Source organism: Ambystoma mexicanum, chromosome 6p (genome assembly GCF_040938575.1).
Source record: "Ambystoma mexicanum isolate Mex_15411 chromosome 6p, UKY_AmexF1_1, whole genome shotgun sequence".
In the NCBI taxonomy this organism is placed as follows: Eukaryota; Metazoa; Chordata; class Amphibia; order Caudata; family Ambystomatidae; genus Ambystoma; species Ambystoma mexicanum.
In genome coordinates this window covers 879,955,669-879,970,797 of record NC_090935.1, presented here as the reverse complement: position 1 = coordinate 879,970,797, position 15,129 = coordinate 879,955,669, and the positions used below count along the sequence as shown (strand labels likewise).

Sequence of the window (15,129 nt, the reverse complement as noted above, 5' to 3'; positions counted from 1 at the left end):
CATCTCCCAGCTTAACCTCCATGCTGAAGCCGTTGATAGTCTCCATGACCATCAATCTGGCTTCAGAGCGGCCAGAAGCACGGAAACTGCTCTCCTTAACATACGTGAGGACCTGCTCTTGAACCTCGACTCCAACACTCCGTGTGTTCTCATTCTGCTCGATCTCTCTTCTGCCTTTGACACTGTCAACCATGCCATCCTGCTCAACCGTCTCCGTGATAACCTGGGTATCACTGGTCAGGCTCTGGCATGGCTGACCTCTTTCCTTTCCAATCGACCCTCCCAGGTCCAACTTGGTTCCTTCCTCTGACATCTTTTTCTCCACCTGCGGCGTTCCCCAGGGATCTAATCTCTCTCCCTGGCTGTTCAACCAGTATCTGGCACTCCTTGCCCACCGCATCGCCGCCCTTTGCCCCAACTTTCAGTGCTATGCGGACGATACCCAGCTCATTTTCAGGCTACCCTCGGCCTCCTCCTCTCCCTCCCTCATCTCTGACTGTGTCTGCTATCCAGGAATGGTGTGCTGCCAATGACCTCTGCCTTAATGCCAGTAAGACTGAGATCCTACTCATCGGCACACCCACTCCCTCCTTCCCTGCAGCTCTCTGGCCGGCCTCTCTTGGCCCTCTTCCTGCTCCTACCTGCAAGGCAAAAAACCTCGGGGTCATCTTCGACTCCACTCTCTCCTTCTCTCCTCATATATCTGACGTCTCTAAGAAGTCACATTACCAGCTGCACCTCCTCAGAGGTATTCTTCCCTTCCTCTCCTTCCCCCAGAAGCTCACTTTCTCTCGAGCCCTGGTTCTCTCGAAGCTGGACTACTGTAACCGCCTCTATCTTAATCTGCCTGCCTCCACTCTCCGCCCTCTGCAACTCATCCAGAACAGAACTGCGAGACTTGTCCTTGGCCTCAAGCCCAGGGACCGTATCTCTCCAGGACTGAAATCTCTACACTGGCTCCCAGTGGGCGCGAGGATAAAGTTCAAAACCCTCTGCATTGTCCACAAGGCCTTCTGGGGCCTGGGGCCTAAATACCTTCAACTCTCTCTTCCTAAATATCTTCCTTCCCGAGCCCTACGCTCATCCGTCTCCAACTCCCTCAGGGTCAGCCGCTTCTCGAAGCAACGAGCTGGGGGTAGATCTCTCTCCGCGGCTGGGGCCTCCCTCTGGAACAGCCTTCCTGCCTCCCTGAAACTTGAGGAGAACCATCTCCGGTTCCGGAAGCACCTCAAAACCTTCCTCTTCACTTCTGCTTTCTCTCTCCCTCTCCCCTGCTAAATTCTTCACCTAAACTGCACTGATTCTGCAACTGGGCCACTCTCACCGACCTCGGTCCTGGGCCCAGACACTCTTTCACTTGCACTGCCTTCCTGGCAACCCCTGCACTGCGGGACTGTCTCTGTATCCCTACAGCCCCCCCCCCCAGCACTTGTCTGCACTTACCTTGCACTTGCCACCAGCTGGCCCTATTTATTTATTATTTTATCTCTATTCTACTTATTTGTACTGCACTCCCCCCCCCCCCCTCCCCCTTGCACTTTTTCCCTTCACCCTACCCCTGCACTTGCGCGGTCTGAATGACACCTGGCCTAGTAGGATCGTTGTCTGTCTTCCCCTTGTTCCCCCCTCCCTGCCTCGTCGCGCCTTGAAACACGTGTATAGGCGCGTTACAAATGCCATATCATATCATAGTTTGTCCCATACAATTCTCTTCTCTGGAACTATATCCTTCAATCTCTGTATTATCCGTGCTGGTAATGCTGCCATATTTGACGATGGTTTTTCGCCTGCCTTCCCATCCGCATCCTCTCTTGCTAAATTCTCTCATGTATCACCGAAACTATCCTGATCATCTACTTTCCTCATTTGTTTCCATATGTCTGCTGGTAAAATTACTGGGAAGATTAGGTCAATATCGTTCATAGTAAAAATGGACGATTTCAAAAAATGACTCGATTTCTTTATAGAATCCCGCCGGATTTTTCCTCAAATCGGGGATCGTTTGTTTTATATTGTTCACCTCTTGTCCGGAGAAAGGGACATGTACATACTGTGCTGTATAATGTGCTTCTGTCACCTGCGCTGGATTATCACCTGTGGCATGAATTTCGACTTTCGGCACAAAAGTGGGTGGATCCTCCCTCATGGGAAATATTGCTCTCGCTTTTCCCTCTCCTTCTCTCATATGCAGCACTATTGCCAAATCAAGGGATAAGGCAGTTTCTCCTGTATCTCGTGCAAATGCTCTCTTATACACTGCCATTAATTCAGGTGGACAACTTTGCTTCTTATCTACATATTTATCCTGTAGATATTCAACCATTACTTGCAATGCCTTCCTCTGCATTCCTAATGTATATTGGTCAAATGTTTCATGTACTTCCATTGTAGGAATGCTAGCATCTGTAATCCATCTAAGAGCCTCCCGTGTGCATATTTTTGTTTCTTCACTAGTATGCTTTGACGGAGGAAAGAATCGTCGTTGTACATATGGTATCGCCTCTTGCCGACCTCTCCTTACGCCCCTGTTTCGAAACCCAGGCTTAAAAAACATTTCAGAATACAATTCATCAAGTTCATTGTTAAACTCAAAAAGCCTATTCACATGTTCCTTCATTTCTGAATCACTTTCTCTTAGAAGTGCAAAGGCATTCAAGTCCCGTAACTTCTGTGGCAGCACCATACCAATTAACTGCTTCCATCTCTCCATCAGATATTCCCCCATGCATTCCAACAATACCTGTTTTTCACTGAGCTTCCTATAGTCGTACATCGACTCCATCGTTGATGCCTCATCATTCCCGTCAATATATATTTCTGCTTGTTCTTTCAGTTCCTTCTTCCTCTCTTTGCTGACCGCACTACGGGTTCTTCTAGCACACGCGCTTTGTGCAGGCCCTGCTCTTCCCATACGATCTTCTCTTATTACTGTAGATTCAAGCTCGGTAGGCGGAGAGGGGAGTGAAATTATGGGCAAAGGAGGGGCTGGTGCAGTTGGTACAACTGGAAGGGGGGAGTACTTGCTGCGGCTGTAATGGAGGCGGAATGACGGGGGTGGGCTTGGACAAAAGCTGTACAATGGGCACTGGTGCAATTATGTCAGTCTTACTTTTGGGGCGTTCTTGTCTCTTCATTCAATATCTTATTGATTAATTCGTCTGATGCATGTCATTCCTGTTGGGGATATATTTTATCTATTCCTATTTGGAGACGTCTATCCGCCTTTCTAATTTGCTCGTCCCATTCTTTTTCTTCCCGCTCTAACACTATCTTCTTTTGATTTGTGCCTACGCGCATGTTTCTCCCTGCTCCTCAACCGGAGCATAGCTTCCTTCCTCCAGTCTCTAATGACTGGAAATGTTGCAGGGCGTGCTTTCTTGCACCATAATACTGATTCCAAATAATCTATACAAGCCATCTCATAACTCCCATTTTTAGGCCACTGCAAGTCTTCTTCGTGTCTGGTTTGCCTGTGCCAAATTTCACAAAACATTATTGCCCCTATTCCATACTTCACATACATTTCAAACGCTGGCGACCCTAGGGGTGGCTCAGCCTGGCCAGTTTCCAAAGATTGTCTACCGCAGTGGAAAAATCCCACTAAACAGGAAACAATTTCCCGGGCATGTTTTAATCTTATTCGTACCTTACCCTGGGCGTTTGATCTTGCAAGAGCAACACTCAACCAATATCAGGGCTATTAGAATCGGGGCACGACTCACATGATCAACCAAGTCGTCTCAAAAAGACGCAATTCGTCCGTATATTGACGCAACCAAGAATTGTGTCTGCGTATCTGGCTTACTCTGCCTCGTTTCGGGACCCTCGCCTTCTTGCTCTCTGGCCGGACACGTTGATCAGGGACCGGTTGTGTACAGATCTGCAAAGGAGTCACTCATCACTTTTACAGGGGCGCCCCGAACACCTCTCGATCCCGGCTCGACGGTCTCGTCCTCGATTCGTTTTCCAGCCTTCTTCAAATTACCACATACACGATGGAGCAAGTGGGGGAGGGTCCCTATTACGGCGCCATTAAGACGTGGCCCCTAGGGGACCCTTGCGTATGGAAACAAGGCACAATTACCACACACGAATTGATACGCCAGACAAGAGGTTCACTTCCCAAAAGCTAGGGTTTATTGCAAAGCAAATAGTCTCAGTCGGCCGACTGGGTCTCACGTCCCGCAACGTGCCCGTGGGACGCAAGTCAGCGAACAATTTCCGTCAGTTACATATATACAAAATGACCATCATATTATCAGTAGTGACATGTCCAAACCGCCCATACTGTATCTTTCTTTGCAGTGGTTCGATGATTTGGCAATTATGACGAATGAGACACCCTCAAAGACATTAATTCAACAACTTTTGCAATCTCGAAAAAAAAGTGCAGACACTATTCTTTGTTACCAGGAACATAGTGCTCTTGTTCTGCAAGCAACTGTGTTCGTAGGAGGGACACATTCCAAGCCTTACTATCTCTTGGTTTCCATTTGTGAGTTACAGTTCGGCTCGGTCTCGCAGGGCCTTGCAGGGCCCAGGAAAGTGGGGGGGGGTCGCAGTAGAGAGTATAATTCAAGCCATTAACTGCCTATTTCTACAGTTTCTGCCATTCCAGTGAGAGTAGCTGGCACCTGCTTAATGATTAAATGCCTTCCTCTTACTTCCAAGGACTTGTGAGGTAGGGAGAAAGGAAAACAGTGCATCGCTGTCTGGGCTAGTCTCTCAACATGGAACTTGTGGCCTTGCTCTGTACATGAGCAGAACGAAATAGAATTCACTCTTAGCAAAGGACAGAAGCGAGGACGAAGCAAAATTGCAAAATGGCGAATTCTAGTGTTACAAAATGGACGCTCTATGGTTATACTGACAATTATGTACTGACGATGCTAGTCATACGATGCGGTTGGTTTTCGGCCAACATACCATATCGTCCATGCTATGGTAGGGTATTTTCTAGACTAACAATAGGTCTACATGTTCCCTTAACCAATCCCTCAGTTCGATCGTTTTTTTTTTGTTTGACACATAGGATGATGTCATAGTTGATGTACATTGAGGTATAAAGCCTTTTGTGTAAAGAAAATGTATTCGAGAGTGTGATAGCTACAATCTGTTTTTTTCACCAGTTTTCTCCTATCTTATTGAGCTGATAATAAAGTAGTATTTTGGCATATCCTTTGAGTCTGTACAGTTATTTGGGCCGTAGATCATTTATTGGTAATCCCATCTGGCACTTGGAACACCCCAGATGCTACTGCACAGGAACCTTTGACCTAAATGATCTAATTATCCCAAAGTCCTCCAATTGGACCCTCTTCCCTAATGTTGCCCAGTATTTGAAGAGTCTAATTTCCAAGGCCTTCGACAGAAGTTCATACAAAGCTCCATGCTGAATAGTCCAGATCAGAAATAGGGGAAAGTGGTGGCTATGACAGAGCTCAACCCAAAGATACAGACATTTATAGGAAAGTCCCTCAAGGACACCAAGAGGAGCACTGATAAGAGGCTAATGTCCTGCTAAAATACACAGGGGCACTCATGAAAGGCTAAAGATAAACAAGCTGGAGGATTTGGTGCCATTAAACAGCCAGCCCCAGAGGACCGTCTGTTTATCAGGCAATGAAAAGGCTAGTTCGCCACAGAAAACTGCAAAGCTTGCCAATGAAAAAAGACTGCAAACTAGAAGGGCTGGTAACATCAAAAGCGGGGTTGGTTTTGCTAAAACATCTGTGCTGCGACCTCTTCCTTAAGGAATTACCATAATTTGTGGGCACATGCTGCTCTGGAGAAGGCCATAATTTTGAGTGTCAATGGGGAAAAAAGCCCAAAGCCCAGGCTCTATTACTGGCATTGCCAGGGCCATTACTGAGTTGAGAAAATAACTGGAAGTCAAAATGAGTACAGTAATGCAAGTCTTGCTCCTATATCACAATCTGCACAAAGTGTCTTGCAGGATAACTGAGGAGGACATCAGGCACTATGAGAAAGGACTCGGCGAGCATATTCAAACAAACAGAACAATTAAAGAAGGCAAACGTTTTGCGTAAGATAAAACAAGGGGGTATCACTACGAAATTTTGCAGCAAAAGGCTGATTTTATTTACTGCGCAATTCTACTCAATTTTATGTGGGGTCGCAGGTTTGGGTAATAAATAATGTATGGGGAGGTTGCATAGGTCTTCCATCACATATAATTGCGTGGAAATGTGCAAAGAGAAAACAATTCGTTATTTTCAGCTTCAGTATTTTTTTTCGCCAAAATATAACCACTCAAACCTCAACTGACCATTGTCACACTAGATAACAAGCAAATAGATATTACCAACCCAGTCCCACACCCGAAGAAAAGGTTCAGACGCACCTATCAGTCCAAACAATACTCACTATGATACAGCGGGTTCAGCGCAGCACCAACAAAGCGAGTCGCCCACAAGGAACCAGCATCAAAATAACCCACATGGATACAACTCTAACGGAATCACAAGTACCTGAATCAGGATACAGACCCCACTAACCCAACCCTCAATCTTCTGCATACTTAAACCACACAACCATCTCTCTCCCAGCAATCCGCACGCACTTTACCACACCACATCAACAACACAAAGATCACCTACAGCACTCAACGTCTCGCCCGGTCCGATACTAGCACCAAAGCCCAGCACTCGGTGTATACCGAGCTCAAGCTTCCAACAGCACATCACTTCTCCCACTCTCCTGCTCCCCTCCTCCCGACTAACCCAACCCGTCCTTCCTGTTTACAGATCCGCCAGAGCGCCTGGGGACCAATTCCGTTGGTGACGGTGCGCTATACAAGTACCCATAACATAACAACCACATAGATCCAAACAAGGGGACTTTCTTCGCTTCTTGGGATTGGTGGCAAGTCATGGAGTAAATTGTTTCAAGGATTAGATAAAGCATAAATTGATTACTGAAATCTTGTCACCAATGTCCACCGAGTGCTCAACGGATCATCAAAAGAAACCCCCTGCCAGGCACCTACACTAACTTTCATAGCTAAAGTGCTAAATTACAAGAAAAGGGACACAAACCTGAAGGAAGAAACATATAAAGACCTTATAACAAAGCAAGTGTATTGCTATCAAAAGTTGCCCATGAATATTCCCTAGATGGAGAGCGAATGGTTATGTGCAAGATTTATAATCCTTCAATTCAGTGTTTATTAAAAACATAAAAATACCTGTTGCAGGACAGTGACACCGGAGCTCCAGCCTGGGAAGGTGTAAACAAGTTTGCTAAATGGGATAAAACAGCATGTGAGAGCACTGCTAAATTACAGCTCACATCAGATGAAATAACAAGCATGTTATAATTACAAATATGTTGACGGTCATACATTTCATTGATGGGTGGTTCTAGCCATTTCTACTTATTGTGAAGTGAAGCAAAATACCAAACAAACATGCAACATGAGGCATTGTTGCTTTACTGCTTTTGAAAACTTGAAATCTTAGATCCTCTAGAAATTTTTCAAATTGTTCATTCTTTTTTTCTCACTGAAAAGGTTTATGGCAGGAAAAAAAGTATTCCATGCAGCAATAACAAATATAACAATACAGCAAAACACTTCACCACAAGAAATGACAAAACGGCCACAGAACAGACAACGTGCTTTAATGTATGTTGACTAATTTGGCAAAATACATGGACAACCTTAAAAAACAAGTTAAATATTGTCAACAAACACTTCTGCATTGAAGACTGTTAACCAAACCATAAAATAGACTTTTTAAAATTAAAATCAGCAATCGCCCCTTAGGTGCACAATAATTATTATGGTATTGGAGCCCAGACCTAGCTTGGGAAGCAATGGATCGATTTACTATCATGGGGGGAAGAACACAGTGAGGAAAACAGAGAAAAAAAAAAAGGGAGCGGCCAGCTAACAGTGGAGGGTGGGTAATTGGCAGCATGGGAGGGGGGAGACAGTGGGGAGCAGATCACAGTCTCAGGTAGTGTGGGGAGTGCAGAGTGTGTGGACCTAGGTGTTCAGGAGGAGCCATACCTTGAAGAGGCAGGTCTTCAGCCCTTTCCTGGACTGTAGAAGTGATGAGGCAAGTCTGATGTTGACGGGGGGCGGGGGAGTTCCAGAGTCTTGGAGCATAGACAGAGAAGGCCTGTCTTCTGGTTCTTTCCTTCCTGCACTGCTGTAATTCAGGTTTGCACATTTCCTTACTTCTGGTGGATCGCAGGCCTCTGAAGATGCTGAGTTACTCAGTGAGGTAGCTTGGGGACTTGAGGATAAACGCCTTGTAGGTGATGCAACAGGATTTGAAGAGTATACACGCTTGAAGCGGAAGCCAGTGCATGTGAGGGTTATGTGATGCAGTTGAATTTGAGGAATCCTTTAGTGAGTCTTGCTGCAGCGTACAGAACACATTTCAGGGGTGCCAGAGTAGTCGCCGGAAGGTCTTCCACAATGGCATTGCCACCATCCAGGTAAGAGAAGATCAAGGCTTGGACAGCAGATCTGCAGTTGTTTTCCAGGATGAAAAGCTTGATTTTCCACAGGAGAGAACGTTTTTACCAGGCTGTTGGTGTCTTCCTTGCTATGTGCTGTTTGAACGTGAAGTGTCTGTTGATGTTGAACCTAAGGGACCTGCAACAAGGGGCTAGCTGAGGTGTCAATCCCTCACGGTTCATAGCAGAGAGCCAGGTCAGGGTGTTTGGTGTTGTGGGTCAGCAGTACGAATTCAGTCTTGGTGTGGTTGAGCTTCAGGTAAGCAATGGAAACCAAGAATGGATCAATGTGAGGCAGGCCTTGAGCATGTGGATGTCTTTGATGGAGGATAACTTGCGGTAGATCAGCATTCCATCTGCGTATCGGTGAATGAACAAATTATTTACCTGTAAGTTTCTTTCTCCAACATGGGTCTGACATGGATTCACATGCTCATGAATATTCCCTGTCGTCAGGCTGGGAATCCTTGGTAGAACTACATTGAGTTCCCACATGGGAAAGATTGAAAAAGATCTTTTAAAGGAACTCCTTGAGTCAGTGTGACCACAGTGAAGATCTTCGTGGAGACCTGGTGTAGCGGGAGATAGCCGTCATATGCACCTTGATAGAAGCGTGTGCCAGGCTGGCCTTGGCAAAGGATAGAAAGTATGGAAGAATTTGTGGGCCGTGACCCTCAGTGGGGTAATCTTCTGCGACCGGCAGCACATAGCGAAACGCTTCCACCTGTGACCGTAGCACTTCAAAGTAGACAATGCCCTGGCCTTGGAGAGGATCTCTATGCAGTCCGCAGGCAACTCCTATCCACCAAACTATAGAGCTGTAGGAGCCAAGACTTCCGCAATCCTAGGTCGTGATGCAGGTTTGCGCCGCCTCCTCTGGTGAGAAGATCTGGAACATCCGGCAGCTCGACCAAAGGAGACACCGACAGGCTGAGAAGGTCTGGGTACCAAATCGGCCTCGGCCACGCAGGGGCGCTAAGTATCATCCTGCATTGGCACTGTCTGAGTGTGCGGATGACTCATAGCAGGAGAGGCAATGTAGGAAACATGGAAAACAACAGGCCTTCCCATGGGAAGGAGAACACGTCCCCCATGCTTCTTGGTTGGTGGAACCTGCTAGCAAACATCTGGCATTTGGAGTTCGCCGCCGTCGCAAACAGATCGATCTGGGGCCTGCACCACTTGACAAAGATGCAGTACACCTGGTCCTGCCAAAGTTCCCACTTGTGGCAGGAGCGCAACTCCCTGCTGAGGGAATCTGCAATGGTGTTCTTGACTCCCGCAAGGTGAAGAGGAACATCTCTTGTGCGGCGGCCCAGCGCCAAAACATGGAAACGACTTGAGGGCCCAGAACATTGCCCGTAGCTCCAGGATGTTGATATGGAGATTTTTTTCCACCAGCAGCCACAGGCATGCAGACGTCCGGTGCTACGCTCCCCAGTCTTCTGTGGTGACCGTCTCCTGGTATGGAGGGTTTTGAAACCCCATGCCCTGGGCGATGTTGGAGTGGACACCCCATCATGCTATCGCCCTACGGAACTCGTCGAGTGGGATCCTGTCCATGAAGCTTTCGGACACCTATATCCAGCAAATGTCCAGGAACCCCTGAAGAGGTTACATCTGTAATGAGGTAGATGTAGGACGACAAGCCAAGCAACGACTTGATGGTCCGCACAGTGGCGGTCTTCATCGCCAAACAGCCGTTGCACCTTCACTTGAAAGGCTGCTACCCTCTCATCCGTGGGTGACTCCAGGCAGGACACCGCATTGAGTCTGGCTCCTAGGAACAGCATGTTCTTCGATGTTGTCAAGCAGATAGTTGGAGGATCCCAGATTTGTCAGTAGCTGGACAGTCACCTCCATGTGTCTGACTCCAACTCTCGTGAGTGGGCCCGGATGAGCCAGTCATCTAGGTACGTGTATACCCCATAGATGTAGATTGCCTGCCACCTGTGCCAGTCAGTTTGTGGACACTCTGGGGTGCGACTTCAAACTGAAAAGGTAGGGCCTTGAACTGGTAGTGCTGGCCCTGCACTACAAAAAACGCAGAAACATTCGATGTGCCTTGTGAATTGGGACATGGAAATAGGCGTCCTCCAGGTCCAGTGACGTCAAGAAGTCTCCTTCATCCAGTTGGACGAGCACATGCTGCAAAGTGACCGTCGTGAACTTTTGGGACCAAGTATTTGTTCAGACGTAGCAGGTCTAGGATGAGTCTCCAGTCCCCGGTCTTCTTTTTGACCAGAAAGTATCTGGAATAGGCTCCAGAGTGGTGGAGCCATTTGGGAACTAGCCCCTTTCCGCAGCATTGCCCGTACCTCTTCCAGGAGCTGAGGAATGTGCTGCTCCCGACTGGCCACCAGAGGGATCCACAGACATCTCCCTGGGCAAGAGCGCCCAGCACCTATCTGTCAGGGGTAATCTTCTTCCACTCGCTGACTAACTTCATCAGCCAGCCACCCACTGGGAGGCACATGTGGGGCCCCGACATCCTGGCCGGGTCAGGCCTGTTTCGGAGCCGGCGTCCTGCTCTGCGGGCGACGACAGCGACGCGGTCCTCTGCTACCGGAGACCTGGGAACGGCCTCTGTAGGCTTCCTGGGTCGTGGATCTGGAAGGCTGACGGTAAGAGGAGGAAAACCCTTGGAAGACCTGCTTGCCTTTCCCCTGGGAGGAGCGAAAAGAAGAGCTCTGCTGCTGGAGAGTGGCCAAGGAACGGGCCGTCTGTGTATCCCCCTTGATGGACTGGAGGGACTCGTCGACGACCTTCCCAAACAAGTGCTCTCCGTCAAAAGGCATGTCCAATACCTTCGTCTGGACTTCCTGACGGAAATTTGTGGCCTTCATCCAGCCTTGTTGACGAATGCAGACTGTTCCCAAACTGCCGGAACCCCCTGCCAGCGGAGTCCAACGCCACTGTGATACCGTGATCAGATGCATCCTCCCCCTCCTGGAAAAGAGCAATTGCCTCCATCCTCAGGGAGAATAGGTCCCAGCTTGTACCACAGCTCCCAGTCATACCTGACTAGTATCGCCAGTGCGCTGGCCGCCTTGATCGTGGACGCCACGGTGCAAATCACCTTCCTTCCCACGGCATCCAGCTTCTTCTCCTCACTGTCCGGAGGGACCAAAGATGGGTTAGCCGACAGTTTCCTCATGGCCGCCGACACCACAGAATCCGGCAATGGTTGTAACCGCAGAGCCCGGCACCCAGTACTACTTCTCCAGCCTATGCCGTTTGGCTGGAGCCGTGCAATGGTTCTTCATGAGGGCCAGGCCCTCATCCCACATGTTGTCCAGAGGGGCACCGCCATGATGGTCTTCCTCCTGGACTTGCGCGTCTGGTACAAGAAACCCTCCTTCCTGTTTTCTTGGGCACAAGCTGAAAAAGCTTGGAGGCTCTGGCAATCATAGAATGGAACAACCCTACCTCGTCTGGTGGGGACGCCTTAGGTGAAAGATCCAAATGCGGAGAACCGCCACACGCTGCAACGATATAGTTGTCGCCGTGGCCATGTTTGCACCCGTGTTATGGTTTGCTGGTGGAGAGTGGGGCCAGACGCGGATGTGGAGGCTGAAATGGGGGCATCGGATGAGGCTTCCTCTTAGTTGATGTCTGAACGGGGGGCTGAGGGGGAATCACAGGAACAGAGCCTGGTGGCATCCTATTCGGGATCTCTGCGACCAAGGTGATAGGGGTCGACAGAATGTCCAGAGAGACATCCCTCGGCTAAGCTGGCGGTATCGGAACACTAGGCCCTGCGGCATGTCGGTCGCCTCAGTCATCCTCTTCCACGTCCTCGTGGACCGTGTGAAAGGACTCCTGGTCCTCTTCATCTGTGAACGAGACCTCCATGGCTTGCGCCATGGCCTGGAGGGGTGGCTGCTTTGAAAGGTGGGGGAGATGGGCACCCCTAACCCCTTCACCCCTGTGGTGCTTGAACCGGGGCCTGAGCCAGTTTCCTCCCTTCTGGCGTGGCAGCAGACTTTGCCAAAGGCACTGCGGCGGTGTTGCACCTAGGTGGCAAGGACACTTTCTGTGCTGCATGGGCTACCTTCACAGGATCAGCTCCATTAGCCGTCGTCAAAGCAGCTGCCACCAGCTCTATCGTTGAAGAAGTCTTAGCCTGCGCAGATTGGGTCTGCTTGGGCAGGTCGGCCCAATCTTCTCTTCAGTCCGTGGCCTCTGGGATTTCTCCCACAGTTTAGCCGGGGTATATTTCCTTTTTGAGGAGGAGCTCGATTGCCGGCTGGGAATGGAGGCGGAGAGTGACGCCAATTGCACCCTATCCACCTTGGGACCCGCTTCCACAGCGACCCCGGTGGACTCAGACTCGCAGTTCTTGGCCTGGTCTTGGGTCCCCCACAGATAAGGCGCCCTCAAAAGGACTTAGAAGACTGCTCCTCAGACCGGCCGGTCCTGGGTGAGGCATAACCCTGCTCAGGGGCACAGGGCAGAGGCCTTAGCGTTAAGCCATGCCGCCAGTCTACTGTGCCTGTCCTTAGTAGTCTTCTTGGAGAACACCATGCATATCTCACACTCCATCTGATTATAGTCCAGGTGCAGGCAGTAGAGGCATTGTAGGTGGTTATCTTACACAAACACGTTTTGTAGCCCACACTTGGTGCAGGGCTTGAAGAGGGACCTTCCCTCCTTCCTCTCCTCAGTCGTGGTAGGAGGGCGCGAAGTAGGCCCGATGGCCTTCTGGAAACTTCAACGATTTTTTCCCTTGAAGGGCACTGAAATTCACTGACAACAGGTCCCCGGTGTTGGCAGATGGAGAAATAAGCACACAGGCTCTTTTGGAACAAAAATAGAAACTTTTTCCCATCGAATACACGAAAAAAAAACATAGAAGTAGCTCCCAACACTGAAGCGTGCAGTAGAAATCTGAAGATGGCTGCCAGGGGAGGGGCTTAGGAAGAGGGCTGTCATTGCATGGCGGAAGTGTGACTCAGAGTACAGTGATTGGTTTAAAAGGAGAAATACTGTTTGTAAGTGAAACGTTTTTTCTTTTACCGAGGATTCCCAGCCTGACGATGGGGAATATTCATGAGCATGTGAATCCATGCCAGACCCCATGCTGGAGAAGGAACAAGTTACTTACCTGTAACTGTTGTTCTCCAGCTGACTGCCCTCTCCCTAAGCCCCGCCTCTGGCAGCCATCCTCAGATTTGGTAGCACGTAAAGTGGCAGTATGACCAAGTGAAGAGCCGCAGAGGGGTAGGCGGGAGGGTTCGCATGTGAATCCATGCCAGACCCATGCTGGAGAACAGTTACAGGTAAGTAACTTGTTCCTTCTCCAGCATGGGGTCTGGCATGGATTCACATGCTCATGAATAAGAGAATACATAGCAGTACACACATGCACAACCACGGGAGGTGGCAACAGGCTCAACATAAAGCAATACAACAACTCAACATTAAGCAACTCTCACCTCCTCACCAGGCTCACCTTAGCAGGTTGCGCAGCACTGCTTGGCCGACCCTGGACTCCTCCCTGGAGTCCCAATCGACGCAGTAGACTCTTATGAAGGTGTGCATCGACCTCCACGTCGCAGCACTGCAGATGTCCAGCAGGGGCACACCAGACAGGAACGCCGTGGTAGCAGCGATCGCTCTGGTCGAATGGGCTCTGACGGCCGGGCAGCGGTCGGTTTGCCAACCGGTGACAGTGCATGATGCAGCCGGAGAGCCATCTGGAAATGGAAGTCTTTGAGAGAGCCTTCCCTTGATTCACAGTCCCAAAGTTCACAAACAGATGTGACGTCTTCCGAAAACTCTTTGTGCGGTCCACGTAGAACTTCAGCGCTCTAGCAACATCCAGCGAGTTCAAAGTCCTCTCGGCCGGCGACGAAGGCGACGGGAAGAAAACTGGCAACACCAAGGGCTCGTTGAGGTGGAAGTCCGACGGCACCTTGGACATAAAGGAGGGGTGTGTCCTCAGCACCACCCTTGTGTCATGAAAAGTCAGTATGGAGGCTTGCAAGATAGGGCCTGGATCTCTCCCACTCGTCGTGCGGAGGTGATGGCCACGAGGAAAGCTGTCTTCCATGACAGGAACTTCAAAGGCGCTGAATGCATAGGCTCGAATGGGGCCCCCATGCGCCTGGTCAGCACCACATTAAGCTCCCACGCCGGGGCAGGGGCCTTCACCGGCGGGAATGATCGGAATAGTCCCTTCATGAATTCTTTCACCAGGCGATGAGGCCACAAGGACGCCCGTCCCGTAGTCCTGGTATATCGGGAGATTGCAGCCGCTAGATGTATTTTGATGGAGGCGTGAGCCAGTCCAGCTTTGGCCAATGACAGTAGGTACGGCAGTACTTGAGGGGCCGTAATCGCCAGAGGGTTAATCTTCTGTGCACAGCACCAAACAGAGAACATCTTCCATTTAGGTCCGTAGCACTTGAGTGGAGGACGCCCTGGCCTTTGCGAGAACCTCTCTGCAGTCGGCCGGGATGTCGTACCCTCCAAACTCTAGTGCTGCAGGAGCCAGGCCTGCAAGTTCAGCGACTCCGGGTTGTGGTGAAGAATGGCGCCTCGTTCTCTGGAGAGAAGGTCTGCGTCCGTCGGCAGCTTGACTGGTGTGGACGCTGACAAGTCCAGAAGGTCCGGGAACCAGATCTGTCTCGGCCACAC

The 15,129-nt window shown here is 49.7% G+C and overlaps 1 protein-coding gene across 1 annotated transcript in view; it reads right to left on the bottom strand.

Annotated features, from left to right (window-relative positions):
* Nucleotides 1-15,129, bottom strand: part of WDR36 (WD repeat domain 36) — an 804,166-nt gene that overhangs the window by 599,567 nt on the left and 189,470 nt on the right. The window contains exon 6 of the mRNA XM_069625487.1: nucleotides 7,208-7,262. Coding sequence (XP_069481588.1) covers nucleotides 7,208-7,262 — 55 coding nt within the window. The remainder of the gene's footprint in view (nucleotides 1-7,207; nucleotides 7,263-15,129) is intronic.